Source organism: Acomys minous (genome assembly GCF_964271855.1).
Source record: "Acomys minous genome assembly, chromosome: 16".
In the NCBI taxonomy this organism is placed as follows: Eukaryota; Metazoa; Chordata; class Mammalia; order Rodentia; family Muridae; genus Acomys; species Acomys minous.
Genome location: NC_140498.1, coordinates 43092890 through 43111842, shown reverse-complemented (window position 1 = coordinate 43111842; position 18953 = coordinate 43092890). Strand labels below are relative to the sequence as shown.

The window sequence follows — 18953 nt, the reverse complement described above, 5'->3', positions numbered from 1 at the left end:
ATCCACTAAATGTAATACAAGTTATTGACAGCCATTCTAGCTTTAGAAAAATGGTATGAGGAATTTGAGAACTTAGCCCACTGGTAGAGTGCTTGCCTAGTAAGCGTAGAAATTGAGGAAAAGGAAAGAGGAACCAAAACCACAAAATAATATGATTATAATAATAACTAAAACCAAAGATTTAAGGGAACTCAAAAGGTAGTCTGAATAGTACTCCTCAGGTCAAACACTGATTGAAGGAATCCCTACCCTCAGAAACATACCTTAGGATCCACTGTCAAGAGCCTTTTGTCTGCCAACCTCAAAAATCATTCCAAATATTTTCATGTAGTCTTCTAAAGTTTAATTTTATTCCAGAAGCTCACTCATACATTTTCTTTTTGTTTGTTTGTTTTTTGACACAGGGTTTCTCTGTGTAGCCTTGGCTGTCCTGGACTCACTTTGTAGACCAGACTGGCCTCGAACTCATAGCGATCCACCTGCCTCTGTCTCTCGAGTGCTGGGATTAAAGGCGTGTGCCACCATGCCCAGCTAGATCTTCATATTGTGATAGCATATGTTTTGTTTCATTATTAAGTAGGAACCTCAGTATTAATAGAGATTATACTAAGTATGTGAAGACTTCAGAGTACACATAAAATACTGAAAAATAAATGCTTGCTTCAAAATAAATGTCTCTAGGCCAGGAATGGAGGTACATGCCTATAATCTCAGCAGTTCGAAAACAGAAACAATGTTCTTCCAGAGGATCAGGGTTCAATTCCTGGCACCCACATGGAAACTCAGAACTGTCTGCAACTCCAAGATCTGACACTCTCACACAGACATACTGCAGGCAAAATACCAATCACGAAAAAAGAAAGAAAGAAAGAAAGAAAGAAAGAAAGAAAGAAAGAAAGAAAGAAAGAAAGAGAAGGTTCAAAGACAGTGCAGACTACATAGCAAGGCTCAATTTCCAACCTCAAATTTTTTAAAAAAGGAAAAACCCCAAAATTCCTTTATTCTTTCTTTCTTTCTTTTCCTGAGACAGGGTTTCTTTTGGAATCCTGGCTGTCCTGGCCTCACTATGTAGATCCGCCTGCCTCTGCCTCCCGAGTGCTGGGACTGAAGGCTTGTGCTTCTACTTTCCTGTCTACTAAAACTCATCCACTCAAAAAGATGTTACATGATTTATAATGTATATACATACTGGAATACTGTAATGTATACAAAGTATAAGCATTTATGATAATAAATGTGTGGTTTTTATATATACATATGTACATATATGTATATGTACACACACACACACCTACCTCTGTGGGCATGCCTGGTGCCCACAGAGGTCAAAAGCAGACATCAGATCCCCTGGAACTAGAGATACAAATGATTGTGGGCCACCGTGTGGGTGCTGGTCCTACAGAAGAGCAGCAGTGCTTTTATCTACTGAGCCATCTTTCCAAAAGCTACATGGGCTGTTTTTTAAAACATATACTGTTTATTTGTATCTTCTAATATTTCTACAATGACAACATACAACTCAAATGGATACACTTTTAGGAATTCCATTTTTGGACGGGCAGTGGTAGCACACACCTTTAATCTCAGGACTCAGGGAGGCAGAGTTAGGCAGATCTTGTGAGTTCAAGACTAGCCCGGTTCAAAGAGTGAGTTCTAGGACAGCCAGGGCAGTTACAAAAAGAAACCTTGTCACAAAAAACAAAACAAAAAATTCCATTTTTGAGCACTCCTCTATTCAACATCAACTCCTCAAAGTGAAGCCAACACATCTTTCAATTACTATTTTTGAGCCAAAGATTCAGCTCTGTTCAAACATAGCATCCTAGCCATTACTGAGTTCAGCCAAAGACCTCTGGGGCTTAAACCTCAACATATTTTAACCTCTGCCTCCTGTGCACCTAGGATTTTCTTGATATGCCTCTAAGACTGTAAATTCTCATGAGACAGGGACAGTTTTCCCCACTTTTCGATGGTCTTCACTGTGCAGCAGCACTGCACGTTGTAAAGAATATGTGCCCAATGTGTACCCTGGGAGTCGGAGTGGGTGCCTAGGACCTCCTGCGTTACTACACTCTTAACACTACAAGACAGATCCACTCAGGACTTGTAAAATGACTCAGGAGTTATAAAACTCAAGTGTACGATTGCTTCCCTTGAAACCTGACCCAAATGTCTGTGTACATTCCATGCATTCTTCTGCAATATTGAAAGTAATATGGAAGTTCTCTACCCCAACTGCCAAAAATAAAACAAGGTAAGTCAGAGCACCAAAGTTCTAATTTCAATTTTCTACCTATTTGGTTTGAGCCCATAAATAAATATTTAACATGATGACCCTTGGTATAGATGCATTGATTTCATTCTGCCAGTAAGATTATCAATCAAGAGAGCAAACAGTCTGAGTTGGGGAGATGGCTCAGCAGTTAAAGAGTATTTGCAGAGGATCTGGAGTTCTCTTCCCAGCACCCACATAGCAGCTCACAACCCTCAGTAAATCCAGTGCCAGAGGAGCTGACTCCCTCTTTTAGTTTCTACAGGTTAACACGTGTGGTACAGACACATGGAACTGGACAGATGGCTCAGTAGTTGGGAGTGCTGACTGCTTTTGCAGAGGACCAGAATTCACTTCCTAGCAGCCACATGATGGTTCACCATCATCTGTAACTAGATGCTCTCTAGTTAGCTCCTACTAATGATCACATAGAATCACGATTCTAAATACATACAGTCATCTTGGAAGAGGGACCTCAACAGAGAAAATGTGACTATCAGATCGGCCAGGAGGCAAGTCTGTGGGAATATTTTCTTGACTAATAATTGATGTAGGAGCAGTCTGCCCTAAATGGTGACACTCCTCAACAGGTTGCCCTGGGTTATATAAGGTAGCGACTAAGCAAGCCAAAAAGCAATACTCTTTCAAGCTCCTGCTTCTGTTACTGCCTTAACTTCCCTTCATGATGGACTATAGGCTGTCAGCTGAAATAACCCTTTGATCCTCCCAAGTTGCTTTTGATCTCTATGCTTATTATAGCAATAGAAAGCAAACAAAGAAAGACACTGTCTCAAAAATCTATTAAAAACACACACACTTTTTAAGAGCACTGTCTACTCTTCCAGGGGTCCTGAGTTCAATTCCCAGCAACCACACGGGGGCTCGTAACCATCTATAATGAGATCTAGTTCCCTCTTCTGGTAGGCACACATGCAGGCAGAACATTGTATACACAATGAATAAATCTTTAAAAAAAAAATTTCAGGACTCTGTTGCCTGCTTTCTGAGCACTTCCCCCTGGCAGGACTGCCTCGCCAAGGCACAGGGGAAAAGGAAGTGTTCAGTCCTGATGCAACTTGATGAGCTGGGGTGGGTGGGCAGGGCTCCCATTTTCTGAGGGACAGGGAAGGGGGCAGAGGAAGGAGGGTGGGACTAGAAGGAGAGAAGGGAAAGGGCATGACCAGGATGTAAAGTGAATTTAAAAAAAAAAATTTTTTTTTAAAGATAGAAAAGAAAAAAACAGATCAGTTAAAAATCACTTAAGAAACCAAACTGATTTTCAAACAGCTTGAAGCTAACAAAGCCAATTCTGGCAAAAGTAAGTAAGTAAGTAAGTAAGTAAGTAAATAAATATTTTAAATAAATAAATAAGCAGACGATTTCTACACATCTAGAAACAGAAACTACTCAAGACAATCCTATTCAGAAACGATGAGCAGTATGGGTATCTTCTTGTCTGTCCTTCTACCAGAGTGGGCAAAGGGAAGCACATAACACTGCAACCATCAAAAGAATGGTCTCACATGTGTCATGTAAGCGTTAGCATAAAAAAGGTGTTGCTTTTTTTATTTATATAGTTAGCCATAATTTAAACTAGCCTTGGATATGCCATATATTTTTCTCGAGCATAAGTCAGGAGGATTCTTAAAAGAATTTTCTTCCTTCCCACACAGTGAAATGATCTTGGGGCAGCCAGGCCTCTCCAGCCCTACTTCCCTGACATAAGGGCCATGTAAACACACTGGTATCTTCATGTTAGGTGTACAGAGCAGCAGGAATGTACCTTGTCTCCTGGATGAAGGCCTTTCACCTTCCCTCGGATGCTCTTCACCAGCTCTGGGTAGAAGAACTCTGGGCAGCGTTTGTGATCTGGTTCAAACAGAGTGAGTGTAATCCGAACGGCTGCTGCAGCCGGATCACAGTCTTGATGCTGTTCTGTTCCTCCAACCTCCTCTTTCCTGGACTTCTTCAAAAATGCAGGATTCAGAGAACCTGGGAGAGAGGTGAGCTGGACCCTGTGGGGCTCCGACATGGCTTCCAACAAGTCTTAGCAGGTGTCACTGCATGGTTTCTGTTAACATTGAAAAAAAGAGCCAGATCAAACCAAAATAACAAAGACAAGACATTTTTAAAATAACAAAAATGGGCATTTTCTTATCAATTATAGAGATTTAAAATTTTTGTTTTCACTGTCAAAAAGAATCCACTGAGCCGGGCATGGTGGCGCACGCCTTTAATCCCAGCACTCGGGAGGCAGAGGCAGGAGGATCGCTGTGAGTTCGAGGCCAGCCTGGTCTACAAAGTGAGTCCAGGACAGTCAAGGCTACACAGAGAAACCCTGTCTCAAAAAACCAAAAAAAAAACCAAAAAAAAAAAGAATCCACTGATTCAGTCTTTAATAGGTAGAGTTTTCTCTTTTAACTCTCTCCATGTTGAACTTACTATGCTCTACAGTGTGAGAACAGGCTCTAACTAGGTTTTTCCCCAGTATTAATTACAAAGCAGACCTCATATACTTATTGTCCCATGTCTAAAAGCTGTGAACTCTTATAATACCTTTAGTATCTTGAATTAAAGGTTCATCTCTATTATCTTTTTAAAAATAATAATTGCAAAAAATAATAATTGGGTTTTAGCCTACTTCAGATCAATTTTAGAATAATTTTAAGTCCCCTCAAAATGGAAATGTACTTTGTAAAATGAATCATTAATATGAATTAATTCAGGATGGTTTGTCTATCTTCACACATATGTACATATACTAGCACCCATATATATTCAATTACATATATTCCATCTATATATATTGAATGGATATTCAATATCCATTCATTTCATTATTGTCATTCTTAAAAAGTGATGCAAGACCATATAGGGAAGTAAAAAAAAATATACAAATGAGTTTTTTAAAAAAATCATTCTAGGGCTGGAGAGATGGCTCAGAGGTTAAGAGTACTGGCTGTTCTTCCAAAGGCCCTGAGTTCAATTCCCAGCAACCACATGGTGGCTCCTAACCATCTATAATGAGATCTGGTGCCCTCTTATGGCCTGCTGGCTCACATGCAGGCTGAACACTGTATAAATAATAAATAAATATTTTTTTTTAAAAATCATTCTAGCTGGGCAGTGGTGGCTCACACCTTTAATCCAGCACTTGGGAGACAGAGGCAGGTGGATCTCTGTGAGTTTGAGACCAGCCTGATCTAAAGAGTTCCAGGACAGCCAGGGCTACACAGTGAAAATCTATCTTGAAAAACCAATTAAAAAAAAAAGCAGCAAAGAAATAAGCAGTAAAATAGATGCCCCGTGCAAAGTTTGCCAATATACACTAGGATATCCTGAAAAGTACCCTAAATGAAACTTTAAGGGCCTACAGACATAGCTGGAAATTCACCTGGCTGTGAAAATAAACCTGAAAATGGAAAGTTAAAGTCTTACAGGTTCTCTGATGAAAGAGGAAGTACAATCTTACTGTAAGAAATGGATCAATAGGTTACTCAATTGAATGAAGGAAGTGGCAACCAGATCCAAATATCTTTCTGCCTAGCTACAATTTTTAAATGTAGCTTCATCTCAGTCCAAATTTTTAGAGGACACATAGCCAATAACAATACTCCTGTCAGCTACAAAAATCTATGCAAGCCTTAGCCAACAAAGAGACAAAGTAAATCAACCTATTAACTCTTAAAAGTCAGGTCTTGGTGAAGCTTTTTGATCATCACAACATACTGTTTTGATCTTGGGCTAGGCCATTTGAAACATTTAAGACAATCAGATATGTTAAAGGGGCATGTTTAACTTACACACTCAACTCCAAATGCTTAAGAAAATGTAAGTTTTAAAGTCCATAAAAGGATAAAATTGTATTTAAACAATTAAATTTGTGAGTTGTTTATGATCTTGGAAAGAGATTACTATAAGGTTTACAAGTTTACCTAATTAAAGCTATGAAGTAGCTGGGAGTTGGTGGCCCACACAGCACTCAGGAGGCAGAGGCAGTCAGAGCTTCATGAGTTCCAGGACAGCCATGGCTATACAGAGAAACAACTCTGTCTCAGAAAAACAAACAAAAGAAATATGAAGTACCTGAGAGAATTAAGAAAAAACTAAATGCAGTTTAAAACACTTAAAAGAATTTAATTAACTTAGTATAAGAGTTGTTTAAGAAAAATTAATCTGTTTAATCTGGCGCTATCTCAAACATTTGTGCAAGTTTAAGTAATTTTTTATTTTTCAGTTTCAAGAGACAGGGTTTCTCTGTGTAGCCCTGACTGTCCTGGACTCATTTTCTAGACCAGGCTGGCCTTGAACTCACAGAGATCTTCCTGCCTCCTTTTCCTGAGTGCTGGGATCATAGGTGTGAGCTACTATGCCCAGCAAGTTTAAGTAAGTTTTATTTTTGCATGTATTCATGAATGTGGGGTGTGTGTGTGTGTGTGTGTGTGCGCGCTGGTTCTTTCATCATGTGGGTTCCAGAGACTGAGCATAGGTCTTCAGGTTTGTAAGTGTACATACACCCTTACCTGTTAAGCCACCTTGCAGATCCTCAAGTAATTTTTTTGTCATATAAATTTTTAAATAAAACATTAACGAAATTTTACAAGTCTCAAAAATAGCTAAGAATGGGCTGGGGAGGTAGCTCAGTAAAGTGCATTCCTAGCACACTGTGAGTTCAATCCCCACACTGAATCAAAATGGGAATGGTAATACACATCTGTAATACCAGCATTATGGAGTCAGAGACAGGAGGATCAGAAGGTTAAAATCACTCTTGGCTACATAAAGAGTTGGAGGTCAGCTTGGATTACATGAGACTCTGTCTCTAAATAAATTGATAAAAAGGGAAATCACCATAGAATACATTTTAAATATTCTGAATGAGTTGAATATTAGTATACCATACAGGAAAAACTGCTTCTTTTTAAAAATCAGATTATGGGCCAGGCGGTGATGGCACCTATCTTGAATTCCAGCACTAGGGAGGCAGAGGCAGGCAGATCTCTCAGTTTGAAGACAGCCAGGGCTACACGGAGAAATCCCATTCTTTTTTTTTTTTTTTTTTGGTTTTTTGAGACAGGGTTCCTCTGTGTAGCCTTGGCTGTCCTGGATTTGCTTTGTAGACCAGGCTGGCCTCGAACTCACAGCGATCCGTCTGTCTCTGCCTCCCGAGGCGTGTGCCACCACGCCCAGAAATCCCATCTTAAAAACTAAACAACAACAAAAAAACAGATTATGCAAAAGCCACTGGATTCCTATCTCCAGGTATTCCCATGGACTATTTATGTTTTTGTTATCATAAATACATTTTTTTTAACCATTTCACTTTTTGAACTATCAATAAAACAGAAAAAAAGTGTATGCTGATTTTATCATTAATTTCTTTCCCTATTTAATGGCTTTTCTCTTTTTATTATCTACAGAAATGACAATTTTTCTTTCACATTTATTTTTGTTTCCTGTCTTATTTCATTACCTAGAATTTCCAAGACATTAGACAATGTATCCTTCATTTTATTCCTGACTTTAATGGGATTACTTCTAAATTGTAAAGACCCACATTTAAAGAAAGCCGTTACAGCCGGGCGTGATGGTGCACGCCTTTAATCCCAGCACTCGGGAGGCAGAGGCGGGCGGATCGCTGTGAGTTCGAGGCCAGCCTGGTCTACAAAGTGAGTCCAGGACAGCCAAGGTTATACAGAGAGACTGTCTCGAAAAACCAAAAAAAAAAAAAAAAAAAAGCCGTTACAATAGTCTTTAACTCCTCAAAAACTCTAATTCCTAAATTAAGAACATGTGTTGAATTTTATCACGTAATTTTACGTGAAATCTTAAATACACTCTAAATGGTCAGCTTGTGTTTAAAATAACACACAGCGTAAATGACAGTACTTGCAACTAACTAATCTGTGGTACTTCTGGGAAACTTGTTTCCAAAGAAAAAATATTGCTGGGGTCAACCCGAGGTAAGCAATCCAGTTTCTCCACCCCACCGCCCCCAGAACAATTTACAACCAAAGCCTTGGGGAAAGGGGCGTGAACCCATCACCTTCCGAGCGCGCAGGCGTTGACTTCGGAAAGTACAGCTGTAAGTTAAGTCCACCCTTGACTGCTTATCCGCCTGTTCTAGGAGTGAGAATGTCTTGCTGTGCAAAGTCAGGCTTCAACCGGGGCGCTGAGTTAGTTAGCGCAGCCGCCCAGCCCCCGGGCAGGTTACAGTCCCCCACTACGCTGTCATCTGTCTTCCAGCTGTCACAACTTCTTGCAAAGTGTCACACTAACTTACGAAGGCTAACGCTGGAAGCTGGACCGGACCGTGGCACACACCGTTGTCTCCAGAGCCGACGCGGGCCGCAGACGTCCCCCCGTAGCGGTCCTCATGCCGGCTCGGGACCCCAAGGGCTGCGGCGCGGCGCGGCTCAGCGGCCCGCTCCGGAGGAGCGCTGCACGCTGGCGCGCGGAGAGCCGGCACCGCGGCCCATGGCCGGGTCCCCAGCCCCGCGGGAAGGGAGCCTCTCCACAAACCGCCGCTTTCTCTCAGCAGCCAGCGGGGGGAGCCGAGATGTGCCAAGTCCACGTCCGAGAAAACAAGTCGGGCGACGCCGAGGACGCTTGGCGGGGGACGCCGCTCCGGAAGCCGACCGTCGAGCTAACTGGGCGCTCCTCGGCAGGCTGGAGCTCCCGCGCCGAGCGCGGGCTCGCGGGCAGACGGGGCCTTTTCAGTGCCGGGCTTGGACCGAGACTGGCTTCCAGGCCGCGCCGGGGGTCAGGCAGGGTAGCACCGGGGCTCCGAGACGCATCCGCCCGGCACCTCAGGCTCGGGGACGGCCCGGGGCCCGCGTCCGGCTAACGGCCGTAACGGAAGCGGCGAGAAAGACTGGAGATGAGTTCAGAGCCCCGGAAGCGGGCGGGTTGCTCAGTCGGCTCCCTTTCGCGCTAGTCCGGCCGCGCCGCCTCCGCCGCGGCTGCTCTGGACCGCGGACGCTTCGTTGTCACGAGCCGGAGGGAGGAGGGGTGGGGGGGTCGGCAGGAGCCTGTAGTCCCCGGGCTTCGACGCTCCGAGAGCGCGGCGCTCGAGTCACGTGCCCCCGAGCCGTCCAGTGAACGGCTGCGCCTCGGTGACGTCAGCGCATCCGCTCGGCGGATGACAGCGAGCCCCCGTCACGTGGTCGGGCCCACTCCAATGGGCGGTGCCGCGGCGACCTGAAGTTCCCGGCTGCCCGTGCGGCGGCGGTGGTTGGGTGGTAAGATGGCGGCTGTGAGTCTGCGGCTCGGCGACTTGGTGTGGTGAGTCCCGTCGACCCGGGCTGAGCGAAAGACGGCGCGGAGCTGCTTCTCCTCGTCGCAGGGTTGGCAGCTGGCCCCAGGAGGTGTTTTATCATGCGCTCCTGGCGGCGGAGAGTCGGGAAGAGGCGATGCCGCCGCGCTGCGAACGACGCTTGGGCGGAAGGGGCTGTCCGGTCCTCGGGGAACCGAGGCCGAGGGGGGCCGCGGCGGTGCTCGCACTGAACCCCGAGGCCATCCCAGGGGAGGGTTAAGGCTCTGGAACCCGGGCGCCGGCTGCCACCGCAGAGAGCTTTGGAGTGGCGCGGAGTCCCGGGGATCTCTCTGGGGCTCCTCTCAAAGCAGGAGAGGCTGCTCGCAGCTGAGACAGCTGTCCAAACCGATGGGACAGACGTGCGCTCGAGGCTCGGCTCCAGGTGGCGAAATCCGACTGCCCGGCGCTGCCCCAGTGAAGAAACCGAGGGAAGGGGGGAAACTTCTCCTTTGCAAAATGATGGCAAAGCGGTGACCGGTGCCTCGCGTTCTGTTCCTTGTGTCCCCGACAACAGCCAGCCTGGACTGACCATTGTCTCCTTTTTGGAACTGCGTAGTTTTCCCGACCTAGGGGGAAGGTTTCCATGATCATTTGTCAAAGGGAGATTGATCTTGGGGTGAATTAATCCAGCCCTAGGGAAAGTCTGTGTTTATAGAGAGAACTGTTATCAACCCTGTCGCTGGGAGGCCCCAGACCAGTGAACTTAATGGTTTTGTTAATTCTATATTCCTTCTCAATGGAGGAGTGCGCAGACCGCAAGCACATACACCTGTACAGTTCTGTATTCACGTGTGAGGGTTCCGAACCCATCTGTGGAAGGCCCATGAAGAACCCTGGTTTGCCTGCTTTTGTTGTGGCCCTTGAGAGTGCCAGCCTAGAGTTAGGTACCTAAATTGCTTGTTGAGTGAGCTGAAGGCGATGGACTGGCTTTTCCAGGGCAAGTTCTGACTCTCTGTATTATTTTCTCTAGGGGGAAGCTGGGCCGGTATCCTCCCTGGCCGGGAAAGGTGAGTGTTGTGCTACTATTAAGGAAGACAGCTGAAGTTGGAAGTTAAGGATGTGGCGTACTCTTCCAAGCCGCCTTCCTTCTCTAACGCTGACTCAAAGTGGGCTCATTCGGATAAAACTCAGTATTTTACCTCCAGTTATCAGTCGGTTTTGAAAGTTATATAATAAACCAGAGTATCTAACACGCAGCAATCACTTTTTTCTGCAGTCAGAGATGATTTGTGGAGGTGGTTGTTGTTGTTGTTGTATCTTGGAAATCAATTCTAATCTGAATGTAGCATTGTGCTTAAGTCTAAGGAAGAAGAAACAGATTCTCTAGGAAGAGGGAAGTCTAAATGTAGGTTAGTGAAAAGCCAAAGTATTTTTGTTCCAACTAAGTTTAAATCTTCTTCCCCTGTTACCATATGTGCTGTTCCAGTGCATCTCTGCAGAAGTTGGCATTCCACATTTTTTCAAGAGGTGATCCATCATAGCTCTCCAAATGTTCTGGTTTTTCACTCTTGCTAAGAATCTAGGAAATGTCTTAAGACCCTCTGCAATATGGTGTTTCCTATGCCTCAGTGGTCCTTTATTTCCACTATTTCCTATCCTAACTCTTGCTATACCAAATGTATTTTGAAGAATGTTTTTTGTTTCTAAAGTGATCAGATCATATGGGGCGGAGGATGACATTGCTGTTAGTTTTAGCTGCTTGTGGTACCAGGAGCCGTTGCAGTAAAAACTATCTACTGGACAGTACACTTGTTAGCTATGGAGAATTTAAAGAATATTTGCACACTTCTTCACAACACAATAGAAAACTGCCAGATATGGGAGAAGTATAAAGCCTTGCTTCCTTTTTGGACATTGACATTTTAAAAATCTGGGTTTTTTCCAGCCTAGTTAGAGCTCTGGCAAATTACTTTCCTAGTAGACTGCTCTATTCTCATCGTAACTTTTCCCCCTTTTATTCTTCAGATTGTTAATCCACCCAAGGACTTGAAGAAACCACGTGGAAAGAAATGCTTCTTTGTGAAGTTTTTTGGTACAGAAGATCAGTGAGTAGTATTCATGTTTCCTTTAGGTGTTCCCCTGGGTCTGAGCTGCTGTGTGACTGGTCTAAGGCTCCTTAGTTCAGGCTTACTGCGTTGTGTGATGTTGGCCCTTTTTTTAACAATTAGACTTTATTACACAATCTAACAATCCTATACAAGAAGGAAAAATGGTTAAAGGGAAACAAGAGTAAACCTTTCAGTATCTGTTCTACGGGACGGATCCCCAGGTGTCTCTGTCCTGTACGCTGGTCTCTCCCCAAATCTATGTGTGATCCTGTTCTAAATGTGTGATCCTGTTCTAAAAGATGCAGCCTTCGTCTCTCTCGGGCGTGCAATGGCCAGTCTGGGTCAGGATCCCTGCCCCCATGGATGTTCGATTAGAAACACAATAGTCCAGCCAGAGTCCCCCATCTGCTTCCTGAATTTCAGACCCAGGATGGCTCCATCCAGTCTATCACAATGTATTTGTGGTGTTTCCAAGGGGCAAAGCCCGCCAAGAGTGCTTTCACCTGGGACAAAGTTTACAATCCTTCTTGCAGTGTGAAAAGTGATACCTCGTTCTTGCTTTACGCCTAAATAAAAGGAGGTATTCTTATTTGGCAAAAATTATTCTGAGGCCAATGGTAATGCCCTTCAGGTAAGAAGCAGGGTTCATACTTTCTACATATTATAGGCCCACTGAAGTTTTTCATGTCTTTATCAACAGTTCCTGGCATGCCCTTACCCTCCCCCCCCCCTTTATCAATTTTTAAAAAGGTTTTGCAGCCTTGGGGATGGAACCAAGAACCATGCTAGACTCCTGGGCTACATGGCCAGCTGATTTTGTTTTAATGACTGTGTGGTTGGTCTGTTTCTAAGGAACACTGAAAGCTAAGATATTATTTGATAAAAGTACTTATTTAACCCTGTTCTCATTTATAAAACTAACTTAACTGTGTCATTGTAATTACAAAGCTTTATTTCCCAGTGTGTACTGAACTGGAAGAATGGAGAATCATTACTTTAATAGTCTGACTTTACAGAAAGCAGTTTTAAAAGTTAAACAGAGAAGAATGTGTAGTGACTTGAATTTACAATGATTGGTTTCTCCTCAATACCGATTGCTTGATTCTGGCTAGGTAACTTAGTTTTTTTAAACAGTTGTTTTTTGGTTTGGTTTGGTTTTGGGTTTTGTTTTTTTTGTTTTTGGTTTTTTGTTTTGTTTTGGTTTGGTTTGGTTTTTGGTTTTTGGTTTTTGGTTTTTCGAGACAGGGTCTCCTGTGTAGCCTTGGCTGTCCTGGAGTCGCTTTGTAGACCAGGCTGGCCTCTAACTCACAGCGATCCACCTGCCTCTGCCTCCCGAGTGCTAGAATTACAGGCGTGCGCCACCACGCCTGGCTTGTTTTTTGTATTTATTACTGTTTAAAGAATAGTGTTACTTTTTTTTTTTTTAATGATTTTCCTTTTAAATCTGACACTGATGACTAAAATATTAATTCTATAAAAGCAACATGTAATATTCTGTATGAAAGTCACTTACAAATTGTTTCACACATTCTGGACTTTATGTGTCAGAGTGCTCTTCCGAGTTTCAGTTTACATAGTATGTTGACCTTCCCAGTACAGATGTGCCCTGCCCCCATTTTCTTTTCATAAGCCAGCTTAGCAGCTTCGTGGTGGCAGTGTTTCAAGGAAGACTGCTGTGAGTTGTGAGAGCAGAGCCTGTGAATAAGGAGTGCTGTCCAGTGCCATGGATTGAGACTGGACTAAAGCTCAGTGGTGGAGCACTTGTCTAGCATGTGCAAAGCCTTGGGTTCAGTCCCCATTACCACACCTGCGCCACTCACCTCAGGAAGGAAGGAAGGCGTTATTGCCGTAGACTACTTAAAGAACACTCCTGATAAGAAAAGCAGGTGTAGGAGCTGGAGAGATGGCTCAGCGGTTAAGAGTGCTGACTGTTCTTCCAGGGGTCCTGAGCTCAGTTCCCAGCAACCACATGGTGGCTCGCAACCATCTATAATGGAATCTGATTCCCTTTTCTGGTGTGCATGAAAACAGAGCACTCATATACGTAAAATAAGTGTGTGTGTGCGCGCGTGTATGAAAATAGACGCGCGCACACATACATACATATTTTTTTAAATTCTATTTTAAAGAAAGGTGTTGGTTAATTTGTGTGAGTCCACAGTGCTACACGCTGAAGGAATTCCTGCGATGGTGAATATTGTGGTCCCCACCTTCTGGAGGCTCAGTAAGGCAACGGGATGAATAGTTTAGCTGGGATTGTGTGTAGAACGAGTAGTTCCTGGGTAACTAGGAAACTATGTTGGAAGAGAGCAAGGTTGGTGGAGAGCAGCAAGGCCTAGGAAAGCTGATGGAAACCCAGTTCCAAAGCATAATTAGGTTTGGATGGTGGGGATAATAGGTCGTTAGACTAGGTGTCATGGGAAAGAAGAGGCTCCTTGCCTGGCGTGGCTAGGGAGTAACAGGCAGTGATATTGGCCACGCTCTAAGGGTGGCTAAAAGAAGAACTGCCTCGGCGGAAAATATGGGAACTCATTCAGATTATTTGGGGTCTGAAAGCCATTAGTTGATTTTTTTTTTTTAATGCTAAAATCCTAGAAGGATAAAGTGGTTTCCCTGTATACACAAAATACTAGAAATAAGACACAGGAAATTAGAGTTGCATAAACTGAGCACCCAGTGATAAAGGGCATGTGCTGAACACATAATTACCTGCTGCTGGTAGTGATCATGTGATTTCTACACAGTAAGCTCTCAAGTAGGTCCATAGCAAGAGGATGGAAGGCAGCTAGTAGCTATAAATGACCATAAGTCTCAGCTCCTTGGGAGTTTTATATTAAAAAAAAAAATTTAGAAGGGCTCAGGGTGAAGCTTAGTAGGCCCTGGGTTCAATGCCCAGTACTTCCCAAAAGACCCATTGTGGGACTCAAATGTTTGGGAGGTTTATTTTTTGGTGGGCAGTGAACAAGTGATAAAGATTTGCAGTGCTGCTATTCCTGAGGACTGCTTCTTCCGTGCTCAGTGTTAAGGCTGGTTCATTTAGGGTCAGTGTACAATCTTTGGAGGTGAGCTCTCCAGATCAGCTGGTGGCAGCGGAGTACTTGGGGAAATAGCTTTAGATGTGTTGTCTGCCTAACATGTATCAGATGACTGGTTCTACCTGCTCTCTTATCTAAGCGAGCCATTTTACCTTTCTAAGCCTTCATCCTCTTATGGGAATGCTTTGTGAGGAAAAGCAGCATCACTTCTAACATGACCTTTGTACTTGAAATACAGATGTGTAGTTTAATTATGTTTCCCTCAAGACCAGATAGGCAGTCAAAATCCAGAGAAAGGACGTGTCAGACAGCAGAGGAGGGCTCATTAGTGTGTGAAACCAAAGCCTGAAAAGCGCATGGTCAGGAGTTAGGAACCAGCTAGTGGCCTTGAAGAGTTTTACAAGGTGCACCTCAAATAGAATGTTGTATAACTGTTCAAGAACGGCACAATGACTCCTATGTGAAGTAGCCACTTTGGAGGTGATATAGACAAATAATAATTGAATCTTTTTTCGAGATAAGAACTAGCTTCTAAAAGGCAAATATGTCTGTAGCTGTGGTGGAATCTTTAAAACTGCCCTTAGGGATGAGGGTAAATGTGGTATGGCCCATCCTGTGTTGAAGGCTCCATTGATGACTGGAGCCTGGCCCAGTGGATGGGGCCCAACCCATAGTATTCTTATATTCTTCAGAAACATAACATTGAGTCAGATATACTCAGTTTAAAATTTGACACCTGAGCCGAGCAGTAGTAGTGCATGTCTTTAATCCCAGCTCTTGGCAGTGGCAGGCAGATCTCAATGAGTTTGAGGCTGGCCTGGTCTACAGAGCAAGTTCTAGGATAGCCAAGGCTACACAGAGAAACCCTGTCTCAGAAAAAAAAAAATTGTCACATGAATTAATGGAAAAAATACAAATAATTATTTTTATATTAGCAAGGACCTTTATTACAGAGTGCAAATGTATAGCCTGTTGAGTAACAGTTTAGTATATGATGGTCCTGGAGAGATGGCTCAGCATGTAGGAACATTTATCCACTTGTTCTTGCAGAGGACCTGGATTTGGTTCTCAGCGCCCAATCAGGTGACCCTCTGGTTTCCAAGGTGCCTGTATGCACATGGTACATATTAATTCACATGGCGCGCACATATGCACAGAAATGAAAAAAATTTTAAGAGTGTGTGTAAATAAAATGGTCTTAAAGTTTTAGACATCTGGATTTTCCTTTCCTTTCTTACCAAAACATCTAGCGAATTATGTTGGTATCCCACAATCAGGAACCGAGGGCCAAACCCTGCTTCATCAGGCGTCTGTGTTGAGGACATGACATAAGATGGCTTCAGCTCTCCAGACACGATTGTCTGTAACTCCGGTTCTACCTAATCCCAGGCCCTCTTCTAATCTTCATGAGCACTAGGCATGCATGTGCAAAGAATAAAATGGAAGTAAATTAAAATAAATAAATCTTTTTAAATGATGGTAATAAGTCAAGGATAGATCTGAAGGACTTCTGTGGGCAAACTGGGCAGCTTGTGACTAGAGACCTTAGTTTCTATGGCAGTCTTTATGACCAGTTCTTCCCTTCTGCTTTCATGAAGTGGAGAGGGTCAGTGTTCTGACTCTCTTTTCACATGAGGACCAGTATTCTGGATATTTGACTGGCACAACCTGTCCCTGTGCCAGGGCTGCATGGTAGCTGTCCTGAACAGGATGGATTAGATTCACTTTCTCAGTAACAGGAACAGCTCATGTCCCAATAGTGACCATCTCCATGGCGAATGACAGTGCACAGTGAGCAGGGGTGTCCTGTACTAGAGTTATAGAAACTGGTCCACAGAGGAGCGGTAACCATTGCTTGATGTGGGCAACATAGCTAGAAAACCTCAACTAAGCACTTAGAATGTTGCCAACTGTCCTAGTTGGTTTTCATTTGCTGTGATAAACCCCATAACCAAGTCATTTCGGGGGGAAGGGTTCTTTCAATCTTATGCCTCCAAGGTATAGTCCGTCTTTGAGGGAAGTCAAGCAAGAGCCATAGAGGAATCCTGCTTACTAGCTTGTGCTTATGGCCAGCCAGTTTTCTTGGTTCAAGACCAGCTTCCCAGTGGTGGTACTGCCCCCAGCTGGGTCCTCCCATATCAACAATCACAATCAAGACATTTCTCCATGGACATGGCTACAAGCCAATTTGATCTGGGTTCCCCCCCCCCCCCCCCACTTGAGACTCCCTCTTCTCAGGAGGAGGAGGAGCTAATCCATGCTTGGTTGTATTAAGTTGACAAAAACTAGCCAGGATACCAAGTTCTACAATCAAAGTTTTCTCAATCTATCTTTTTAAAAATTATTTATTTATTTAATGTTTATTGGTGTTTGCCTGCATGTATGTCTGTGAAGGTGTCGGATCTTGGAGTTACAGACAGTTGTGAACTGCCATGTGGGTGCTGGGAATTGAACTAGCTCCTCTGGGAGAGCAGCCGGTGCTCTTAACCACTGAGCCATCTCTCCTTACTTGCAAATTGTCTGCTGTTTCTTTTGTTATTATTGGTGGTGGAAGTATTTTGTTTTATTGCTCTTGTGGTTTTGAAACAGGAGCTCTTACAGTCCACAATGGCTCAGAGCTCCTGATCATCCGTCCCGCAGCCCCCTAGTGCTGGTTTATAGGAGTGTGCAGCCGAACTGAAACATGTCCATATTGCCTTTGTGTGTGTGTGTGTATGTGTGTGTGTGTCTGTCTGTGTGTCTGTGTGTCTGTGTGTCTGTTTCTTGGTGCCTTCATTTCTGAATAGCTTAAAATTGGACCTTTCCTCTTCAGCCTTTTTCAGTGATTTGTTTTGTTTTGTTTTGTTTAAGACAAGTATAGAAATTGCTTTCTAAGTACTACTCACACATCCTGATGGAGAAGGGAACCCACAGTCTGACATGGGCTTTCTGCCCTGTGTCTTTATATGTCATTCCCATCCAGTCCTATTGCTGTGTGCCTCCACTTCAGCCCAGGTCCTTGTAGCTAAGCAGTGGCCAAACAAGACACATGGATGTGAGGTTGTCATATGGTTTTTTACTTAAGGAGAAAGCAGCTCCAAATTTCAGAAATTTTTATTTAAGTGGAGTAATCTGAGAAAATATGACAAGATACTGAGGAACATGCTGTGGGCCATGTCAGATACACTCATAGCAGCAGCTTAAGCTCTTAAGCTCTGGGGCAGCACCTGCTGAGCAGCTGGAATGGTTGACATAAAGGCCTTTATGTAGCCGGGCGTGGTGGTGCATGCCTTTAATCCCAGCACTCGGGAGGCAGAAGCGGGCGGATCACTGTGAGCCAGCCTGGTCTACAAAGTGAGTCCAGGACAGCCAGGGCTACAGAGAGACCCTGTCTCGAAAAACAAACAAACAAACAAAAAAAGGCCTTGAGTATTGGTTTTTGGACTCTTGATAGAGATCTTAGGGTTTGTTTGTTTGTTTTATTTTGGTTTGTTTGTTTTTTAATGAATCTGAAAAGTGATTCCATTTTTTCCCCCTTGTCCTTCAGTCATTCAGATAGACTAATCTCTAGTTTTGGAGGCCAGGAATTAGTGTTGCAGGACATGGCTTCTCTGTGTAGCTTTGGCTGTCCTTGAACTCACAGAGATCCACCTGCTTCTACCTCCTAAGTGCTGAGATTAAACTAGCCTGGCTGACTAGTTTCTTTTTTTTTTTCTTTTTTCTTTTTTTTTTTTTTTTTCTTTTTTTTTTTTTGTATGTTGGTTTCAGTTTTTTTAGTTTTTTGGTTTTGTTTTTCTTTTGTTTTTTGAAACAGGCTCTCACTATGTAGCCCTGGCTGGCCTAGAACTCAGATCTGCCAGCAACTGCCTCTCAATTGGTGGAAGTAAAGGTGTGTTCCGACACACCCAGCACAGGTAGACTCGTTTCTTGGCCTGTGCCACCCCAGAAATACTGTGCAGAATCAAGAAATTTATATTCCTTTTGTGTAGGTAATAGCACATGATAGCCTCACAGATTGCCAGTTAGCTTGTTTTCCAGCATTTACTGCCACAATGTGTAACTAACTCCCCTGTACATAAAAGCAGAGCTTCATACTTTAGAAAGAGGCTGGATGAGCTTGACTTTTTTGAATTCCCAATCCACAATAAACTGCTAAATGGGTACAGCTTCCTCAAGGTCCTAGGAAAAGGTTGTGAGGCACGTTATAGGTTACAGCTTTTCACAGGTAAAGAAACAAAACAGCTGTGTAAGGCTGAGTCTTCAACTTATTACTAGAGCCTGAGACTAGCGTGTACAGACCCTGG

The 18953-nt window shown here is 43.7% G+C and overlaps 2 protein-coding genes across 8 annotated transcripts in view; one reads left to right on the top strand and one right to left on the bottom strand.

Moving 5' to 3' along the window:
• UBN1 (ubinuclein 1) overlaps positions 1–9267 on the bottom strand; it is a 34031-nt gene extending 24764 nt beyond the window's left edge. For 2 of the 3 annotated variants that reach the window (XM_084761938.1, XM_084761940.1), the window contains exons 1-2: positions 8319–9267; positions 4056–4343 (exon numbers count right to left, since the gene is read on the bottom strand). In XM_084761938.1, coding sequence (XP_084618064.1) covers positions 4056–4304 — 249 coding nt within the window. In that variant the 5' untranslated portion in view covers positions 4305–4343; positions 8319–9267. The remainder of the gene's footprint in view (positions 1–4055; positions 4344–8318) is intronic. The other variant, XM_084761939.1, reaches the window with a different exon arrangement.
• A 150-nt stretch (positions 9268–9417) lies between these two features.
• GLYR1 (glyoxylate reductase 1 homolog) overlaps positions 9418–18953 on the top strand; it is a 39142-nt gene continuing 29606 nt past the window's right edge. For 3 of the 5 annotated variants that reach the window (XM_084761947.1, XM_084761946.1, XM_084761945.1), the window contains exons 1-3: positions 9454–9556; positions 10558–10594; positions 11553–11632. In XM_084761947.1, the coding sequence (XP_084618073.1) occupies positions 9519–9556; positions 10558–10594; positions 11553–11632 (155 nt within the window). In that variant the 5' untranslated portion in view covers positions 9454–9518. Of the gene's footprint in view, positions 9557–10557; positions 10595–11552; positions 11633–18953 lie in introns of all 5 variants that reach the window. The other 2 variants (XM_084761944.1, XM_084761943.1) reach the window with 1 other exon arrangement.